Source organism: Chaetodon trifascialis, chromosome 10 (genome assembly GCF_039877785.1).
Source record: "Chaetodon trifascialis isolate fChaTrf1 chromosome 10, fChaTrf1.hap1, whole genome shotgun sequence".
NCBI classification, from domain to species: domain Eukaryota; kingdom Metazoa; phylum Chordata; class Actinopteri; order Chaetodontiformes; family Chaetodontidae; genus Chaetodon; species Chaetodon trifascialis.
The window spans coordinates 10,420,786-10,442,255 of NC_092065.1; the positions used below are offsets into that span (position 1 = coordinate 10,420,786).

A 21,470-nucleotide genomic window follows, 5' to 3' on the forward strand; every position below is an offset into this window, starting at 1 on the left:
TATTTCAACTGCGGCCATTTTTCTATTTTAGTGTTCAAGGTCATCGGGTTGAATCGTCACGATGACGCTGGTCCCCATCCCCCACCCCTACACCTATACTGCAAATAAAAAATATGTGTGTGTACTTCTACTACAGACCACTAGAGGACCCTTGTTAAAACCTCTTTTTTTATTCACTCCTACTCCATCGCAGCCAGGCTGTTCCTGCCTCCCTCCCTCCCTCCCTCCCTGCCTGCTATCACTCCCACCTCCTGCAACTCCCTCCGCTGGACTCAAATGCTAGTAACGCCGGTAGGTTAGCTGCTGTCAGTCTGTCAGCCAGAGATAGATAGTAAAAGGCTTTGATTTCCCACCGCAACCACACCGGGAGATATAACGGAAACGACTCTATGTGTGCGGTATGTAGATAAAGGGATGCAGTTGACGCTGAAGTGTTGTTGACGGGGGTCTCATTCAGAAATTCTGTGTATAGCCTTGAAGCCGTTAAAAATCTTACCTGAGAGTAACATGAATGCGACATGTTTAGTTGAATGTCCTGTAAAATAAGTGGGATAACGCGACATGGAATGCTAGCTAGTATTTCAGACTGGGATGTGATTGTATGTGAGGCAGCTTTTTCCGTTATGTGTCAAAGCTAACATTTTCAACATATAGTAGGTTCAAAGATGTAACATTAACCGCTGTCCTGTTATAGACTGTTCCGTTAATGTTACGGTGTCGACATTAACGTTATGAATCACGAATAACGGTTATCCAGAGGATGTAATATGCTGGTTAATGTGCGTTGTCATATTTTGCCCCCGAAGACGGCGAGCCTTTGGGCACAAGAATAACGCTTATTCATTAGTATTTTAACGACATGTTATCCCGAGTTTCATGGTTTGTTTCATGGTTTGTGTGGACATTAAAGCTGGCTCGGTTTTGGATGTTGCCACAGTGTAACCAGACCAGATACCGACCGTTTATCAGACCTGCAAAGGGCCGCTGTTGTCGCCCCCTGCCGGCCGCGCCAAAAAAGTGATCCTCTGCTGAAAACTGATTGCCGTCAGTTTTCTGCTTAAATAGGTAAAAATGATTGGATTGATTAGAGTCTGGCAGGTGAAATAATGCAGTCATAAGAATGACAGCAAAAGAGATGATTTCTTTAATTTATATACAACCCATCAGTAAATCATGTTAATACAGTCTAGTTTACAAATTTAGGGTTAGGGGTTAGTATAGTATTTAATATAAACATCTGAAACAATAGTATAGTATTTCTAGTATTTCCTGTAATCACATAAGTGTCATGCTTGATTCCGCTATAAACTGCATTTCTTTGGCCACTGTTTGTGATTAATCGGTTATAAGAAATGCTAAAGTTTGCTATTACCATGGACGATAAGTTATGTACATTTGCAGATCAGGACTGTTTGATCCAGATAAAAGCAGCTGTAGAGGTATAAACTCGGCGATGGACTCAGTTTTTGGCAGACAATCAGTCTTTGGCATGACACCTGTCTCCACTGAGTGCTTAGGGTGTAATCATCATGTGGGCTGGGATGGTGGTAGTGGAGGGTAAACCCACTTAATCTGTACCACCTCCTTTTCCATTGGTAGAGAAAAGTGAAGCTCCTCACCTCTGACAGGCAGACTAGCTAAACATTAACATGCTGGTATCATCTTAGTGCAGAATGAAAGGAAGGCAAGATGGAGTATTGCACTCACATCATTCCTGGGATTTTACCCACCTTGCTTTTCTTTTTACACCCTCATCTCTGCTGAGGCCTCAAACTCCTCAAAAGCACACATTAGAGGACATTTCACTGTTGAGCAAGATGTCGAGCAATGCATGTTTTTATAAGAAGCAACTTTTTTTTAGAGCTCCCAGTGTGCTGGATAGGTTATGTTGAGGCCAGCAGTGTACTAAAGCATTCCTGCAGCCTTGAAATAATTGATGAGGTGAGCCATTCTTGGGTGTAAGGTGACATCCTATGCTTTCCAGTGGAACTTTTGTACCTTTTTGGCTTTCATTCAGTCGAAACAACAACACCGTGTTAAATATTAATTTACTCTGCATGCAAGGCTACACACATATAGCCTTACCTGAACGTCCCAGAGCCAAGGACTCCTAAATGTCACTGGTATATGTGTATTGAATGGAAATGACGTATAGCCGTGCATGTGGGAAGATGCTGTGCTGTTGTGCAAATGTTGGTCCTTTAGGCCTCACTGTAATCTGCAAACTGTAATCAGATGCTTCAATGCCGCATTTGGCTGTCTGTCTATGGAAAGCCGACACACAGTGGTATTATTATTTTCCTATCAAGGCTGTAGGAAAGCTGAGAGGAGGCAAAACAGAGGATATGCAAGAGAAAAGCCCCAGGTGACTTCAGAAACTGGGCCACCAGGGATACCTGTGGTGTCAGAGGAGGGACTAAACACTACACCACCTCTCTGCACCAAAGGGCCTTTTTTTGCTGCCTGGAAGTTGAACTGTTATTTCTGATCTACAGCAGGTGATTACAACAATGCATTACTGTGCAGGTTTAATGGCAGCAATACGAACCCGCGTAGAGGACTTGTAGTGGAAATGCATCCGCTGTGCCTAGATCATAACTCTCACTCCACTGGTTGTAAATGGAGATTGCGAGAGAGCTTTCATAAGTAGGTATTAGGTTTATAATCCTGATGCTGTAGGGAAGAGGGAATAGTAATCAGATTTATCTGTGACACCACAAATTTCATCCCTTGTTTCCGCAGTGCTGTAGGTGTCCAAAAATAGACTGCATCTTATAAACCGGTTAAATAAATAAATTAAGAAAAGCATGATATTAGCATCAAAGCAGCTGTCAGGTTTATTGTGAAGAATGGTAGAAATACAGCAGCCAGCGCAGAGAACTATTTAAAATTAAGTCCGATGCAACTAACACATATAAGGAATTAGGTGATATAATACTAGCTCATAGCAGCTTTTCAGTAGACTTAAATGATGCCTGCAAATTAGTGAACGCTAGAGAAGAATGGCTTCAGAAAGAATGTAAAAGCGGGCAGATTGGGCTGTATATTTGATCTGGCCTTTGTGCTCTTGCAGCTGAGAGAAGTACTTGACATCTGATGGAGGACTTGTGTGTCTGAAACAGTTCTCAGTGCATTTCCTCAGTTGATGGCTGAGTGCTCTGTGTGTTAATCAAACCAGTTCGTGTGTGGCAGATGGACTGGTAACAGCCTGCTCTAAGCTTATGAGGAAGGGCCCGTGTGATTTTCCTTTCTTTACAGTCACGTGAATGAAGTGCTGACCAGCACAGTGCTTTGTCACTACAGGCACTCACTTCCCCCCGTCAATCACCAAGCTCACGGGCATTTAGTCAGCAAGACCTTTACTCTGCTTGGCACTTGAGGACAGAGAGGTAGTCGAGGAGCTCTGATAAATAAGGTAAACTTCCCTCTGGTTGATTTGAATGAAAGGAATATGATTTGCATTGAGTTTTGCATAGGAAAACTTCTGTGGATTTGTCTCCAGATTTCCTGTATCTGCAGACATGCCCTACTGCAGATAAGTCAAAGCAGCTAGCTACATGTGTGTTCTGTGTTGTTTAGCTCATGTTCACTTATAATGATTGAAAATGTCAAAAGAGGAAAATGAAATGTTCCTCTTACCATGCCAGCCGTCAGCTATCATCCCAGTGAAAACCATGAATCTAGATTATCCAAAAAAGTAGTGATTGACCTTTTTAAAATGAAATTACATTCACAAAGATTTAAGAGCATGTGTTATGATCATTTTATTCATCACATTCTTCCACATACGACCTCAACTACAGGATACCTTAATTACACAAGAATCAGCATATTACATAATAGCCATTGTTATTCATTCTTCCAAGTGAGTCAAAAGACTTAAGAAAGCAAGTATCATATTTATGATCACTGTGTCTGTGTTTGATATGTTATTTTATTATTATAGCCCTTCATATAAAGTAGTGTCATTCACCATGAATGGTTTTTAATTCTGTATGCTGACACACCCTCTACTCTGGGATTACTGGATCATTATCTTCAAGCGTTTGACTTTAAACATTGGACTGTGAGTGAACATATTTGAAAAGTTAAAGTTAATTGATTAGCCTTTACCTCTAGCAAAAGTAGATTGCCTTCTGCTTTACTGACAGGGTTCAACATAAGTGTCCTCATCAGTGTTTATTGCCTCATTGCTCAAGTTGAAATGATGAACAAGGGTCAAAAACAGAGTGGTTATCTGCCTGTGCCCGGCTGCGTGGCTGCATAGTTGCATAATCTCCTCAGCGATTGTTTGCTCATCAGTGCTTATCTGCTGTAGGGGTACAAACTTAAAATATGACCTCTGTGTGTGCGTGTGCATGTGTGTCTTTGATAAAGAGGTTTTTAGTCACTTTAAATGTTTTTTTTTTCCTTTTTGGTCTTTGTAATCTGGTCTGATTACAGATTGGCCTGCAGGTTTCTGACACTTTGTTATTTTTTCTTTTGCTTTCGTTGATGGGTGATGCTGCTGTGCTGTGCACTCTGCACACTGAGGCCAGTTGTTTCCGCACAGACTCCAATTGTCGTGACAAGAGAGTCCAGCTAGGCTATGGCTGTGGGTCATATAAATATTCTGGTGCAGACACAGTTGTGTGGTGTGGATGAACTGAAGTGGATGCCGCAAGCATGGTAAAAAAGGAGGGAGATGTCAGCTTTATGGGTGACTCATGGAAGACTGCAGTGCTCTTTTACAACCCTTATATTTTCTCCTCTCCCGACAGAACATATAGTCTTCTATAAATTGTGGTACTAAGAAAAATCAGTGTGGTGATTGTTGAATAAACAGCATATTCAGGAGGAAGTCAGTGAAAGGAAATAGGGATGTGAAAGAAGCATGCAGTTATGTGAGAAGCAGGCTGAGAAAATGGTGAGGTCCATGAACAGTCAGAGGGAGATGAGAGGGCTGTGAAGTCGGCTGTGTGAAGCTCCAGGGAGCAGGGAGGAGAACAACCAGCCAACAGAGACCAGAGAGACGGCTCGCTGACCTCACTGACACCTCCTCTCCTCCTCCCTGCTGCACCTCTGGAGCAGCCAGCCAGGGCCTCAAGTCCCCATCCAAACTAAACATACCAGACCGCAGCTGCATTCATGCAGAGATATCGAAGTCGAACCTTTCACGAACGCTGTGCAGTCCCTCTGAAAGGAAATCTGAGGAATTAGTGATACCGGTGTCCTACGAGTGTACGCACTTCTCTAAAGAAACCCACAAGTCAGCAAAGATCTGAGCCGGAAAAGCTGTGTTTGAGAGTCGTGACTCGTGACTGAGGGAAATGACGGGGGAGGGCTGGTGAGGAGGAGAGAGGAGGAGGCAGGTTGCATACGCAGAGGCAGGTTGTGATTGGTGGATGGAGGGGGTGGAGAGAATAAAATGGGAAATTGGATGCATTTTTTTCATATTGAGGGCATTCTGTTCCAAAAATGGTGAGCATCTTGGCCACATTAGAGATATTTCATCTGTTTGCTCAAACATGACTGTTTCAGCATCCAAAGGATAGCGGCTCTCTAATGTGACTTCAGTTTCACAGTGAAGGGGCGTTTGCATAAAACATGAGTGCTCAAGGACGCATGACGCACAGATGTTCCAGTGACGATCATTTGTTTAACAGAAAGTAATCCCTCCACGCTGATGTCTAAAGCTCTATTTTTGAGGAGCTATTGCCAAATTTGTGCTGCTGTTGTAAACAGTTGACATGTGTCCTGTGCCATTGTCCTTATTTAGGAATAAGTTTTTATTAATAAGTGACAGAGTTTTTGATAATCAACTGTAGGGCCGGTTTAGTAAGTTGAATGACTATTTTTCAAGGATAATACCAAACATTCCTTCCAGTCCGGCCTGTTAATTGTGAGTATTGGCTGCTTTTCTTCTGAATATGTGGGTTTTGGATTGTTGGTCAGACTGCTAACTTTTAAATAGGTTTCTTTAAGCTGTGTGGCAGCTGCACGTGCATTCATCTGTGGTGTTTCATGAGTTGTTTGTTTAGTTTCAGTTTCCTAACTAGCATAGAGAAGTGCTGTGGGCATGTTGTTGGTGTGTTGTTAGTCAGTCCAATGAGGCTAAGACTTAATGCTGCTGAATCGCCACACCACATTTGGTTGGTTCCTCAGCATGCCTGTGAGTCTGAATATTCATTTTGCTAAAACATCTGCATTAAAATACCCAGCCAGCATTTTCGGATTCTTCCACTCAGAAAGTTTTGGAAAAGCAAAAACACCATTCCTTTCCTTGGTAATTTGTGGGTTACATGGTGGTGGAATAAACTCACCCACTGAAGACAGCAGAGTCACAGCCCATCTTTCACTGTAGTTCAAAAACCTGTTTTCACGCCAGCGCATCCATCTCACATCTCACTAATGATGCAGCTCTATGCAAGGCTTTACACGGTTAATTTGGGAGAGTTGCACTTGCAGTTTTTGATGACCTGTAGCTTCTCTTCCTTTGGACAGTAGCGTCTGCCAATTGATCGTAATGTAACAAGACAAGCAATTAAATCACACCACCTTGGGCTGGAGGAAATTGATGATGATGATGGACATATATAGACCAAACGACTAATAACTGATAATGAAAACAACCTTGTAGGTGGCAGCTCAAACTAACTTGTATAGAGTGTGGTATAACTGCTGTTTGCAATTTTGCAGTGTATTTTAGGTGGTGCAAAACCAAGTCTATGTTGCAGGCAACATTGCTTCATTCTAACTTTGATCATGTGCTATTCCTCTTTTTTGTTAGCAGCCATTTTGTCGGAGTGTTTATCAGGTTCTTTCCTATTTCTGTGCAGAAATCCTCAAACTTGATCTGACAACAACCACAAGGAGACGAGTGGACAAAGCATAATCAGAATACATAATCCCACTTGGACAGCAGCACACTCCTAACAAACAACAAAAGACAAGGGCAACCTACCGAGTGTCTAGCTAACACACAGATTGACACTTTGACCAGTCAGGGCCTGATATAAATGGCTGACAAGCAGATCAGGTAAGGCTGAATGTGGAGTGGCAGCACATAGCAGCACTGCGGCCTTGTTTTCATCTATTGATGTCATATTTCCTGTCTCTTCTTCTACTGTCCTCACCGTCATCCAGTTTGCCTGCCAAATTAATCAATGGGGGAATCGCTGGCCTGATTGGAGTGACCTGTGTGTTTCCCATTGACCTGGCCAAGACTCGCTTGCAAAACCAGCAAAATGGAGCTCGCCTTTACACCAGCATGTATGAGATTTCTGCGTTTTTCATTTGAACAGTCTCTAATGTGTTGCCTACATGTGGTCTGAACTAATTGGAGTTTCATCCAGCTTGCCATCAGAGTCTCCGGTCGCACTTTGACTAACACGCCACATTTTTCTGTTATATTTCAGGTCAGATTGCCTTATTAAGACCATCCGGTCAGAAGGGTATTTTGGGATGTACCGAGGTAAGTGTTTAACTTTGACAGGTGATGCCTGTGAAATTTATGAAGTGGCACGGGATTCTGATTTTCACCTTCATTGTGGGGCCACAGACATCAAATTACAGGCAATTATCTGGAAGGCTTTCCATCGTAGAGTGCCTCATTCTCTCTCTCCCTTGTCTGTTTATTCCTATTTCTTTTTCTTCTTCTCTGCCCTTTTTATCCTCCCAGGAGCGGCGGTGAACTTAACACTAGTCACGCCAGAAAAAGCCATCAAATTGGCTGCCAACGACTTCTTCAGACATCACCTCTCCAAGGATGGGTGAGGCATGAAAGTGCTGACAGGCTGACTGACACACACCCACTCCCCTCATTCACTCTGTGATTAACCGGCGTGTTTACTAACGTGTAACCTGACACATTAGCTGTCCATATTCTCACCGAGCTTCTAGTTAATCCTCCACCGTTCTGTCATCTCCTCCAAGCATTTCACAGCAGTTAGCTAACAGTCTGATTTAAAAATACAGAATTGCTTGTACATTGTGTCAGCAGAGGTCTTGTCTGGAATCACGTCACCAAGGATAATTAGCACATAATGCTGTCTCTTGTCAGACGTTAGCAACCATCATCTGGTGTCGCCGAACTCAAGCTTCCATTGTTCCCCATGAGCATTGTCTGCAAAGATAAACCTGAAGATTTCTGGGGCATCTGTCTCTGTCTCTATGGTGGCAAACATGCAGGCTGATGAATGATTGACTTGTCTGGCCCTGCCGCTCACCTTGTGAATTATTAATCTGTCCTTGTGCCTGACATGTTGATAGGGACCTAAGAAAGGCAAAGATTAGCATCACCGATGCAGGTGGTGACAACTCCTTTTGCTGAAACAAAGATGTCTATCTGTCACACTGTCAGTCTTGTCCATGCTTTAATTTGATCGTTTCTTCTTCTTCTTTTCTTCTTCTTTTCTCAGAAAACTCACTCTGTTCAAAGAGATGCTGGCTGGGTGCGGAGCAGGTACATGCCAGGTAAGTGAGTGAGGTGCTGCTTGAGTCGCATCCTCCTGTTCTCCATCGCGCTGACAGTGTCAGCTCACACGCAAACCACGGAGCCTCAGCCTCATTTGTCACGGCCTGCAGCCAGAATTAGCCACCACCACGTACATATGGAGAGGTGGTAGTTGCAGAGGCATGCTCGCAGTTTGTCTCTGCAAATTGTTCCCTGTTATCTGTGATCTGAGTGTGACCTCTATTTTCATGAATGATTTTTAATCACTGAAATGTTGTCACGTTAGCAGGCAATACAATGGCAGCTAGATTTGAGTGATCAGATAAGACGTGAGAGTGCTTGGCCATGTGCGCTGACTGAGTGAGTCAGAGGGAAATGCCTGTTGTCAATGAGGGCAAAGGCTTCAAGCCTGAGGAACGTGATTAGATTAAGTGTAGCAGACCTTGGATTAAGATTGCAGCTGAGAACATGGCCATCTCACCCTTAATCCAATTAACTAGTTACTATTGTGTGAATTACAGAGGAAAACAAGAGCTGACATTTAGCAAACGGATGCCAGTAGATTTACACGAGACGCTGGTTTTGTTTGACACTCTCGATGCTAATCAGTCCTAAACTAGGACTTTTAAATGACTTCACATTCACATGGAGGAAAACTCATCTGATTTGTTCACACTGTGCATATTTCAGCAGTGTTACCTGACACTTTCATTTGGTTTTGTCACAGGTTATTGTCACAACTCCTATGGAGATGTTGAAAATCCAGCTCCAAGACGCTGGACGACTTGGTAAGAGGAAGTGAGATCCACATGGTGGCTTAGCAAAGAATGAAGTGATAAACTGGTGAAACAGTGGCCTCATGTGGTCATGTCAAAGATTACAACAGCTCTATTGTGCTTTCTTCTTACTGTTATGAAATCAAAATGTCTCCCCATAAACCTGCTCTTAGCATTGTGTGATTCCAAATGCTTTATATGAAACTTTTTGTTGTTGTTAATGTTGTGTTTTTTATGCTCCATAGCGGCTCAGAGGAAGCTGATGCCAGAGACGGTGGCAGCAGGAACTGTTGAGACCAAGTCCCCAACAGCCATGCAGCTCACCAGAGAATTACTGAGGGAAAAGGGTATCGCTGGGCTGTACAAAGGCCTTGGTGCCACATTGCTCAGGTAAAACACATCTGGCAACTCGCAGGCAATTTCACCAACCAGCTGTTCGTGCGACTTAATCTGATCATCTGTCTTAATTGTCTCTTTTTGTAGGGATGTCCCTTTCTCCATCATCTATTTCCCCCTTTTTGCCAACCTGAATAATCTGGGTAAAAGAGGCGTCGACGGGCCTGCTCCTTTCTATGTGTCATTTATATCAGGCTGCCTTGCGGGGAGCACAGCGGCTGTTGCTGTCAACCCCGTTGATGGTGAGCAGTGGGACATTGTTACAGCAATTTGTGCACCGTTGTTTGATGTTATATATATATATAGATATATCACCTGAGCTCTGTGTGTGTTGCAGTGATAAAAACTAGACTGCAGTCGCTGAACCGAGGGAGCACAGAAGACACGTACAGTGGAGTGACTGACTGTATCAGGTGACCTCATTATGTCTTCACCACTGCAGCATGTGCGATGTCGTCTTTATAGTCAAGTCAAAATGTATTTGAAGTGCATTATCACATAACTGTCTCAACAAAGAACAATGAGAACAGCAGAGCCAAGAGGCGCTACAGTTCATAGATTATTAAGAAACACACATTTAAACAGGAAGAGATAAAACACAAGCATGAACATGTCTACTGACAGATGCTGGCTGTGCGTTTCACTTATTATAATGAAGTTTTATTTGCTCTCTAGGAAAATCTTGCGTAATGAGGGTCCAACAGCCTTCCTGAAGGGAGCCTACTGTCGAGCCTTGGTCATCGCGCCTCTGTTTGGCATCGCCCAGGTGGTCTACTTCCTGGGCGTGGGTGAATTTATCCTCAGCTTCTTGCCTAAAAAAGACAACTAAGAAGCACCTCCTTTCTGCCTTTCCCTCCCATAATGCATCACACCAACTGCGTGTGGATTCATCTCATTCTGAAAGAAATCTTTGACGGGTCAATGCATGACCAGTCAGTACATTTTGTTTTAAATTTGTTGTGTTGAATGTTGAAATACTGTTGTTTAGGAGGGAGCCTTTGTTTGCCAAGCTGCCTGTGGTGGCACACAAAATTCCAGTAGCTGTGCTCAGCTAGCTCTCTGGAAATGAAGCCACAAATCTCGGTTAAAGTTGTAAAGGAATATTGCTTTATAATTACGTTTTATTGCATTTTTGAATATGATTGTTGATTTTTCAAAGTAAATGTACTGCCCTTGGTTGCTGCAATTCTGCAAGCCCTACACTATCTAATTGAAAATTAGGTATTAATTTACTACTAGATTTTAATTATTAATGTGAACTAGCTAAATTACATGCCCATACTTTAATTAGAAAGATATGAGATTGGGTAAAATATTTACCAAAAATACTATTCAAAGGATTCCCCCAGACCTTATGTCTTAAAAGACAGAATAAAGTGAAACATATGCCTGTGTTTCAGACAAAGACCTGGGGAATGTGTTGATTTGATACCATCACACCCCCTGTGATCTTTCCTGAGAAGCCACATCCCTTCCTGTAAGTGGTTGTAATGAACTCAGCCATTCAGCTCCGAGCAAGACTTTTATTGCCTTGGCTTTATAAGTAGATCAGGTTCCATCTGATATTTAGTGCAGCCACAATGGTTCGACTGTTTTGCCTCTGTGAAGGATGTCTCATGTTTCGTCGTCACACACTACTCTGTAGAGACAGTGTTCAACATTTGGGCACGATGCACTTCCAAAATACACGTACACATTGTTCAACCTCCAAAAAATTAAAACTGCTCCTGCACTTTGTTGCATGGGTTGAAACCTTCAAGCATGTTGTACCTGTGGCCACACCCCAATCAATCATGTCACAGCAGGGGCTCTGCCTTCGACACATGATGGAAACACCTGCTGTGACATCACTGATTGGATTGTGGCCAAAAGTGCACAGCCCGCTTGAAATTTCAGTCCTTGGAGAGCAGAGCAGCAGCAGTTTTCTGCCCTGTGTGAGTCATTGTGCATTCACAAGAACGCATTAGCTGTGAACACTAAATGGGTTGAAAGTAATTTTAATAGAACGCCAGATTATTAGCAGATATTCAGTAATTATGTTGACAAACGGTCAGACATCACATACTGAGGCCTCGCAACCACAGTCGTCCATTGCGGAGCCAGAGCTGGAGCATTTCAAACCCCGTAGATTCAGATGTGATTATTATTGTTTACAGATGAGTTCATACTCAAATTAAATTCTTTGTCCAAACTTGAATTCAGTGGCAGGACCCAAAGAGCTAATGAAAAACATTTTTTTATCAGAACATTAAACCAGTGTGGTTTCAGCGTTCTGTACGTTTCACCAAACATCTCTGCCTGTTTGCATTAGAGGTTTTGTTTGCTTTAAGCTGCGAGGAAATGCAGCACTGTCGTATCTTGTTTATGCATCACGACACTGAAGCCCTGCCATTGGTTTATCTCGCCGGAGATCAAGGTGACTTTGATGTGTATTATCCAATCACATTCCTTCCTCGCTCCCACTGTTCAAGCAGCTCGTCAATTGTACTGTTGCACTGTAGATGTGCAATGCAACTTTTCAGTGTATTATCATTTGTGGGAGTGAGATCTGTTTATCAATATTCCTTTCTATAGGCAGTATAGCACTATATATTTGTATGTGTCGTTTTTTTCTGTGTCAAAAGTGTCCACCTGAACTATATTGTACATATGCAGATGATATGAACTTTATGTTTTAGGATTTATTGTTTGTTGTTTTGTACATGATGGCTTATTTGCACACCTACCTCTCCAGCTCCCCCTCAATCCATACTGTGGTGATTTTATGTTACGATGATGTGGACATATCAAATGAAGGAACATGTTTTAATGCAGCAAGCATCATTTGAACTCAAATGCAGCATATTGATGAGGGTTTTTTTTACTGTATGCAAAGGAGAACACAAGTGTAGATCTAGGATGGTTTTTTTTTGGAGGTGCCATTTCTCCTGAGCGATTGAGTTGGCCTGTTGTCCTGTTTCCTACAGTTTTATCAATGTGGACCAAATGTAATGATGATAGAAATGTAGTTTTAGGTGAATGACCTATGGCACTATTTAAACTGTTCTGGAAATGAAATACACCCTGGACAAGGTCAGTAGGGACCTGCTGACATTAGATGTAAATCTAACATCTGTCTTTTTGAATGGTGCTTCTTTCATGAGGTCGCTGCAGTATGACAATGGCACTAATGACCATGGCTGTACCGACTGACTCACATGCTAGTAAATCTCAGCTTTATCGATGTCTTAACTGAAAGCCATAGGTCAGGGTGGAGCAACAGAACCGCTAGACATTGACTGGCACCTCCAGCCATGTTGACAGATGACAGCTGAGCCACAGGAAAATGGCAAAGAAAGACAGACCTGCCTGTTTGTGTGAGCTGGTCTTTATTAATATCTGATGTAGGTTTTTTTTTTTTAACATTCCGATTGCCAGTTCATCTCATATATATATGATGTTCCTCATATATATACATATATATATATTTATATATATATTTGCTGTTATTGTGAACATAATGCCTATTTTTGTGTTGAGATTACTGTTATGATTTCTGAGCCCCCTCTCCCCACCGCCCCCTTGTTTGTCCTCAGATTTTATTGTCTGTTTTTGGTTGAATCTTGAAATCGTTGTGCAAAGTCATTTTGTTTTACACAGCTGTGAATTCTCACTAACCTTGTGCATTTGGTTATGTATGTGTGTGCGTGCGCGTGTGTGTGTCTGACTGTGTAGTGCTGTAGTCGATGTGTAGATGTTAGTGTGACACTGCGGTATTTTTCTCTTTGATTGTCAGACCCGCACTCTCTCCCCTCTTTTCCTCTATCTGTCACACTCCTCTGCCATCTACTCTCTCCAGCACCCACCGCTGGGGCTGCGGGTTAATGCAGAGGAGCTCTACAACACCAAATGTATGACTTAGAGTGTAAACAATCAAAGAAAGCACAAAGGATTATTAGGCACAAGAGACCACATGGCCCACTTTGATTCCACTCAGACAAAGTCCTTTTTAAAACAATGCGCTGCTTTGGCGGACACGGATTAAAGTCTGATTTATTACAGTGGAAATGTTGATTGAGATTAACTTTTTGATCTTGTGAGAAAGTTTATCTATGTCTGTAAAAGTTGATCCATAGGGAAGAGACGACAGGGTAGGAGATCCATGAGATGGTGTCCACCAGGTTACCCATCAGCAGTTATCCACAAAATGTATATCGCCTATATATTCTAAATCAATCAGATATACGAATGTAACTTAGATATCATGAGATGTATTATAATTATAGTGAAGAGTTTATTACATTTTAATCTAAATATTTGTGCTTTACACGTTCACTAAAAAAAAAAAAATCTTGAACCAGCTCACTGATATGCAATAAGTAGAAGCCACACACACACACTTGGAAAAAACACGCAGACACACACAAAAAGAAGAAAAAATATGTCTCTTACACACAAGGTATGATGCAACTGGGGATCTAGGAGGCCTTCTGGGGTCTGAGTGCTCTTCACCACCTCTGTTGTCTTCCTCCAAGAGGAATTGTGCATTACAGCACTTTAAAACAAGGACCCCCGCCCCACTTTCCACCTACAAAGTCTCTCTCTGTGACAAAGAGGGTGTTTATGGATATGTGTGGTGAATAACACAGTTGTCCTACACACTGTTGACAATGCAATGGAAAAAAAAAAAAAAAAATTGTATTCCTTGTCACAATTTGCTGTTCAATAAACTGATTGTCCTCAAATGTAGTTGTCTGTACTGAGGTTTTTTTTTTTTTCCCATGGCCATCACTGTATCTGCTTTCAAGGTCCAGCAATCGCCTGACAGAATACAAAAGAACCGACACTGCCCTTTTTTTCCCGACTGAACTAGCGCAGTGAAAACCAAACAGCAGGGCGATGCTTTGAAAAGTGTGAGGATGACATTGTGGGTCCTCAGGGCAGAGAGAACAGCTGAGACTGTTTTGTTGCAATGATTTGCTTCCTCTTGGAGCCACCAGGTGTCAGTGTGGGGTCGCAGGAGAGCTGTAGTCCTGCCTGTGGGAGTGGGAAGAGTGTGAGCAGTGCAACACACTACAGGTGTATGCTGAGCTTGGGTGGCGTGGCAGTGAATCACGCGCTCCCAGCTCACTCTCCGTCTAGCTGTCTTATTGTCAGTCATGCAAGTTTCTGTCTCCTGCAGCTGCGGTGCTGCTTGTGCACAGATGTGTCTTTCTTGCCTGTGATTTCTGTGGTTTCACTTGAAAAATAAGGTGTTTCTATGTGTTTATGAGTTGCATGATAAGAGTATGGAAATGTGTTTTTTTGAGGATTCAATCGAATGTTTGAGGTTCATCAATCCCTCGTGATTCCTGCACGTTTCAGCACAACTGATGTTACGAGGGGTTTATTCATTATTAATCTCCGACTGTTGGCTATGCATTCAACGTTGCTGTTTATAGCATTAGTTTCCAGGGTGCTATTTTGCAGCATAATTACATCATAGCACCTGCACACACACACACACACACACACACACACACACACACACACACACACACACACACACACACACACACACACACACGCACACACACACTGCTGTATGTCTGTGGCTTTGTATCCAGGTCTCATTTCAGCCAGAGTCAGATTTCGTATATTGAATTTTCTGCCTCTTTGAGAGATTCCTTTCATCAGACTATCTACTCCAGTGTTTACACATGCACAAGAGATTAGCCAAAGGCTCAGTTTACCACAATGACAAGACTTTGAAATATAGAAATGAGCACCAGCCACTGTTCTTATGCTCATTCACATCCCTTTCATGTGTCCTGACTTAAGCTCCCATCGTGAACTATTCTTAGTCTTTCATGCTTTCTAGCAAGAGGAGGAGAGAAGGTGGGGGAAAAGGTAGTTGAAGTTGAGCTTAAAGGCAGAGCATGATAGAGAGAAGGGGAAATGAAGAGGTGGAGACAGTAAAGGACCATCGATAGAAGGAGCAGAGAGCCAGAGGAAGAGAGGGGATGGTGTTGATGTGTATATAGGTCACTAAATCAATGGGAATCAGGTTTTTGAAGGGGAGAGAAGGGGGTATTTATAGATAGCAGTGGAGACAGATGCATCAGTGACAGGCACAATGATGCTGGGAGCACAGGAGGGGAAAATCTGGGAATAGACTGTGGTCAAATTAGTCTGCAGAGAATTCTCCTAACAAATAGCAAAAGATTCTCAATAGTGAACAAATAGCGTGGAGCGCAGTGCAAAACAAAATATAATCAAATGGAAATCACTGCAGGATGCTTTGAGCAAATGACCTTCCCAGCTCTATTGACAAAGCGTAGGCTAACTGTTAGTTGCAAAGGCTTACAGCATTTGCATCCGCCGTACAGTTCTACTCATATCCTATTGATTTGTAATCTGTGATATCAGAGAGCCACATGATTGAAGGGAATATTAGCTTTCTATTTTGACGGCTTGTAAGGAGAAGCTGCATATTTGTTACTCGGGCACTCCGAGAGCCAACCAATGCCTGTTAAGTGCATTAAAAACATAACAGTCTGCAAGGATGCATTGTAAAGATTTCAGGTCAGAGGTGACTGGTTGATGGGTGTGCACTGTAAGGATTTCCATTCAGATGTTGTAGCTTAACTACTGAACCATTTCTACCAACGGCAAAGTGGCGATGCTAGCTTTGTGCTGTAGTTTTAATAACTGTCATGGCTTACAGTATCCTATTTAATGTATAATGTCCCAGGCCACAGTCTACACGCTCCATGTAACAAGAAGTTCTATCACAAATTAGAAATTTGCTCTGAGAATATGAAGGAAAAATAATTGAAGAAATTGTTTTAAATTGCCTTCTGAGTAGATTTTTCTAGGACTAAGTCAAGGTCATGGACAAATTGTTTCCTCAGGGCTGCCTGTGCATGATGTAAGACAGCCTGAATACTGAGTGGGAAAATAATCTGCATCTCACTTCTGCTTCTAATTTGGAGAGTACTTGCATAGCAGCCACATCACCCCGCATCAAAAACTGGCAAGGGACGCACCCAATTAGTCCTTGAGAGCTTTTAATCTCTGGCCTGTGCCTTATAATGTGGTCAATAAACTTGCACAGGACAGCGTCTTGAATACGAGACCATCTGACAACCGTTTATATAAGGGATAAGGATATGGATATGCAGCAGGTGGGACATGGTCGAAGTGACAGGACCAGATGGTTTCTCTTCCTATATCAGTGTTTATTGGTCAGAAAGACAGAATGTCCCTGAGATTTTACAAATTGAACCATTAAAAAGTGTCATTCTGTACTTACAGGGCTGAAACTACTGATTAATATCTTAATTTTTAAAATTAATCCAGTCATTGCTTCATTTATATATTGTCACACAAAAAGCAACAAATCATAACTTCACTGAACTTTAGGTTGTCTTATCTGACCTGCAGTCCCAAACCTAACTATGTTCATTTTAACAAAACAAAACAAAACAAAACAAAACAAAACAAAACAAAACAACTTGGAACGGTCTGCTTTTGAATTTTTTTTTCTTGATAAATAACTTAAATGAGTAATCAATAACCAAAATAGCTGGCAATTAAATTTTCTGGCAAACAAGCAACCGCTTCAGCATTTTAAACACAAAACATATGATCACCGCACAGAATGTGATACATTTTTATGGATTGAACTACTCAATGGTGTGCAAGGCAGCTAAAATTAGCTCTGCATTGATCAGGCACAGCATTAAGATGCTACGTGCTCATTAATGAATTAGTAATAATAAATCAATACTATATTGCAGTAGATTCTATTTTCAAATGTTATGTTATATATTGTGTGAACACACATCTTGGGACCACGTTGGAATTAAATTAATTCTGATGATAATAATAATAATAATAATAATAATAATAATAATAATAATAATAATAATAATAATAATAATGAATGCAGGGCTTTTGCTTGCAATTGAATACTTTGGTACTTGTACCTTGTGGTACTTCTACTTATCATTCGTTAAAAGACACTTTTTCCACCGTTAATGAGAGTCCGATGAAGCTTATGTTATCTGAAATGGGACGTGGCTGCTCCTTATTACATGCAAAGCATATATTTTAAGATGACAATTGAATGCACAAACAGCATGAAGAACCACACGTGGCAGCGGAGCAAATAGGCGGCGAGGACTCCAGAACACAGCTGCAAAAAGTCACTTTTTCCCATTTTGTCCTCTGAGCCACAGTGAACCAGCGGTTATTAGAGAGAGAGAGAGAGAGAGAGAGAGAGAGAGAGAGAGAGAGAGAAAGAGGGAGAGGAGAGAGGGAGGGAGAGATAGTGAGAGAGTCTCAAACTGGTTAGCCTACCTACCTATCCACTAGGAGGAGAGGAGAGGCTGTTGAGGAGCAACACAACAACAAACAGCTACTACTACAAACCGCATCAGCGGAGTTCACGATACACGCCAGAGGAGTACCAAAAAATAACTGAGACCACGCCATCGTATTAGCCTCGGAGTGAAGTAACAGCCATGTATCTGAACAGGGAAGAGGACAACAGCAAAGGTAAGATCCTGGCAAGAATTGCCACTCTTTGCGAAGAGCATCCTGACAGTTTCAAGGTGTTTCATTTTTTGACCTGCTGATTCTCTGTGAGGTGACAGCCTGACATGAAAAGGTGGGGATGCACAGCCACGCATCTCCCCTCAACGCACACACACATTTCCATTTCTATTTTTTAAAAAGCAGCCTTATCCTCGGAGCGGTGATGTTACTGAAAAGTGTGGGCTGTCATTATGTAATATCAGTGCAGTTAATTGCCTCCTAGGAGGATGCTTATCATTAGCCCAATCCTGCTTTTATTCCACTGCACCGTGAACGATTAATTGTGAACCTGTTGTAGACTCAGCCACTTTATCATATGCATAATTTTGGCGCTGCGCGTTGCCTTGTGTTGCTCATGTTTTGTGCATTTATAATACCTACTTAAGGGCAACATAACACAAGGTCAAAGCCTCTAGCTACAATGAAACCCAAGTGTGTGTGGGTTATTTATGGTGCTCCACAGCTTCCGACATCCCGCAACAAATACTAACGGCGCGGGCTGCAGCTGAACGCTTCACGGGGGGAGATAACCGTGCAGCAGCGAGAGGGGTAAAGAGGGTACAAAGGAGGCATATTTGAGTAATCTCTCCCACGTGTTTTTGAGGCGTGATTTCTGCTCTCATCGGCTGCCCAGAAACACTCTCGACTCGTGTCCCCTGCTGCTACCATGAAGCACAAAAAACTCTCTGGGGCGAAGAGGTAATGCTAATTACCTCCTAAATCTTCAGGTTACACGAGAATAACACCTGCTGCTACCCAAGGAGGGGAGGGGAGGACGGGGGAGGATGGGGTGAGGCGGGATGAGATGGGGGAGTGTAAAAGAGCAAAAGGCAGAGTGGGAGGAGCCATTTTTGTTCATTTCCCTGTGATGTGAGATAATGTGATCTCACCACACACGGACAACAACATGATACTCTACAGAGGATGTGTGCGAGGAGCAGCATCAGCAGCAGCATCAGCATCCGTGGGCAGGAGAGGACGGTGGCTGGAGATGAGAGCAGCCCCCCCCCCCCCCCCCCCCGTGTGTGTGTTAGAAATGCTATAGCCCTGAAGACAATGACACAAGCATGCACAGTATATATGTGCAGAAAAGTTCTTTAAACAGATTTGTGTCCTTTCCGGTAACAAAGCTCGGTGAGGTCACTTTAGACTGACCTCTGCAGGAGTGATTCCCAAGATGAAAATTAAGGGAATAGGAAGGCTTAAAAGTCCCCCTGGATCGTTATAAGCATTCAGTGATTTGTTGATTTCTAACAGAGGGCATGGTTAACCCCAGCCCTTGTTTTGACAGTATAAACTTTCCCTTGAATGATGTAACTGTAGCAGCAGAGTGTGGTGCAGACAGTACAGGTCAGACATAAATTACCTGCTCCACACCCAGGTTACAGCAGACATCTGTAGTGAAAAGTGGATCTGTAGTCATGACTCCCCTTAAATATGTTTTCACAGAGGTGGTTTGGTCTGCAGTGTATTTTTAGCAGCACTGATTCGAGTGAATGATCATAGAAATATTATAAGTATACCACAGACAGCAGTGTCTATATGATCCTCTCGCTCCTCTGCAACTATGCGCTGGCACTCGTCACTTTGATCATGAAGATGACACTACGCTATAGAGTATATAGGCTGTAATATAGTATAGAATTGTCTATTTATAGTATATAGTTTAGAGAATATTATAGATTCAAGATGATACTGACAGAAGGGCGTGGGTGAGAGAAAAAGGCACAATTACAAACGTTTGCTACTTCAGCACCACAGACAGCACCATGGATTCATCAATACACAGCACAGTCAGGCTACTGATATATCAGAGCCATTGTCGGGATCATATATTCTAACTTGCACAAACCTCAGTCAGATAAAGGATCAGTGAGTCAGGCAGGCTAGACTAACATGTTCAGCTGTCCTCTGTCCCTGCACTCTCCCCTACCAGAGGATAAAGAGGGAGGATGGCAGGTTAACAAGGGGGATGCATCTTCATCATTTTGCTAACAAGGGAAATGGCATTCCCCCTACTGTGGCTACATACGACGTGACCTTGTTGTTTGTCCTGTAACGGTTACCGACTTTAAATGGTTCTAACTTGCTAGCAATCACTTAGGTTGTTGATTTTACCAACTTCATCTGATACGTTTTTATTACTGTTAGATGTTAAGATGAGAGGATTGGACATGATTTTATCTGCAGAGTCCACTCACATGTGAGGAAAGTGAGCTACTGAATTACCAGATTTTGAACAATGGATGCTGTTTGCTAAGTAGCTAGGCTCAGGAGTGGCACTATCAGCCTGTGGGTCGGTGGTCCGTCGGGTCACCACTTCAGTCCAGACAACAGTTTTTTTTTTAGCCTGAACATGTCATTTACCACCATCACTGGGTCAAACTTTTAATTTCCATACTTGAACTTATGACAAAAACCAAAACGAAAATGTCATCATCAATTGTCCCAGTCTTTAGTGCTAAATGCTCGCATGCTAACACACTAAACTACACTTGTGGGATGGTGGACATGGTAAACATTACTTGCTAAACTTGCTAAGCATGCTAGCATTGCCATTGCAAGCATGTTTACATGCTAACATTAACATTTAGCTTGAAGTATCTTTGCACCTAAGTACAGCCTCACAGAGCTCCTAGCATGGCTAATCTTTGTTTGTAGTGTAGCAGACTGTACAGTGCATGACCTCATGACCAGGAGGTCATGTTAGTTAGTAGAAGGTGTTGGAAGGAGAATCAGGTGTGAGCATATGTGAAAGTCACTGTAGCCTGTAGTTTGACTTTGTGGTTATTCAGGCTGTTTCCAAGGGTTAAGGGACCGCAAGTAAAGTAGTAAAGTTATGAGTACGCTGACTACTAATGTGTTGGGCCTAGTCTTTTAAGCAAGGAGCTCAATACTTGATTGACGCGCCTCAAATTGATTTACGTGAGTGGGTGTTCCTTTCAGACGGGTGTTTCCCTCGCCGCACTGCTGTGGCCTTTAAATTCACACCGCATCTCAAGGTGGAGTGGCAGGGAGAGGGAGAAAGGTCTACCAGGGACGTATTGATTATGGCCTCAGAGGATTAGAGGGGGGTGAGTACAAACAGGTTGATCATATGTGAGCCTGACAATCCTACAAACTGGCGGCTACTGTCAAATAAACATCTGAAATAAGACTGGATGTGGGCTCCAGATGAACTTAAGGAAAAAGTAAATTGTAGCAAGTAGAAAAGGGGGATTGCTCAGGATAAATGGCACCATATTATTGTTTCTTCAGTCTGATGGCTAAATAGTTAGTTATTTATACCCGCTGGAAAACATTCA

At 42.5% G+C, this 21,470-nt stretch overlaps 2 protein-coding genes across 8 annotated transcripts in view; both read left to right on the forward strand.

The window, feature by feature from the left end:
- Positions 1–13,985, forward strand: slc25a22a (solute carrier family 25 member 22a). Of its 4 annotated transcripts, none has more exons than XM_070971835.1 (11): positions 1–398; positions 6,819–7,018; positions 7,126–7,251; positions 7,398–7,453; positions 7,661–7,751; positions 8,400–8,454; positions 9,162–9,222; positions 9,456–9,600; positions 9,694–9,848; positions 9,944–10,019; positions 10,282–13,985. In XM_070971835.1, exons 2-11 carry the CDS (start codon positions 6,999–7,001, stop codon positions 10,433–10,435), a joined length of 939 nt encoding a protein of 312 aa, XP_070827936.1. In that variant the 5' UTR covers positions 1–398; positions 6,819–6,998; the 3' UTR covers positions 10,436–13,985. The 4 variants fall into 4 exon arrangements, with proteins under 4 accessions (XP_070827936.1, XP_070827938.1, XP_070827937.1 ...); XM_070971837.1 differs by having other exon boundaries at positions 212–291; XM_070971836.1 differs by lacking the exon at positions 1–398 and adding an exon at positions 1,333–3,415.
- Positions 13,986–17,912: 3,927 nt separating this feature from the next.
- The window catches only part of syt7a (synaptotagmin VIIa), a 71,028-nt gene continuing 67,470 nt past the window's right edge, over positions 17,913–21,470 (forward strand). For all 4 annotated transcript variants that reach the window (XR_011602536.1, XR_011602537.1, XM_070972178.1 and 1 more), the window contains exon 1: positions 17,913–18,126. Coding sequence is in view for 2 of the 4 variants with exons in the window: in XM_070972178.1 (XP_070828279.1) it covers positions 18,093–18,126 (34 nt within the window). In the remaining 2 variants the exon portion in view is untranslated. The remainder of the gene's footprint in view (positions 18,127–21,470) is intronic.

Excerpts from the sequence above, each read along its gene's own strand:
- slc25a22a (XM_070971835.1), top strand. The coding sequence starts at position 6,999 with ATGGCTGACAAGCAGATCAG. Across the intron at positions 8,455-9,161 it reads GCGGAGCAGGTACATGCCAG|GTTATTGTCACAACTCCTAT; the intron begins GTAAGTGAGTGA and ends GTTTTGTCACAG. Across the intron at positions 9,849-9,943 it reads TGCTGTCAACCCCGTTGATG|TGATAAAAACTAGACTGCAG; the intron begins GTGAGCAGTGGG and ends TGTGTGTTGCAG.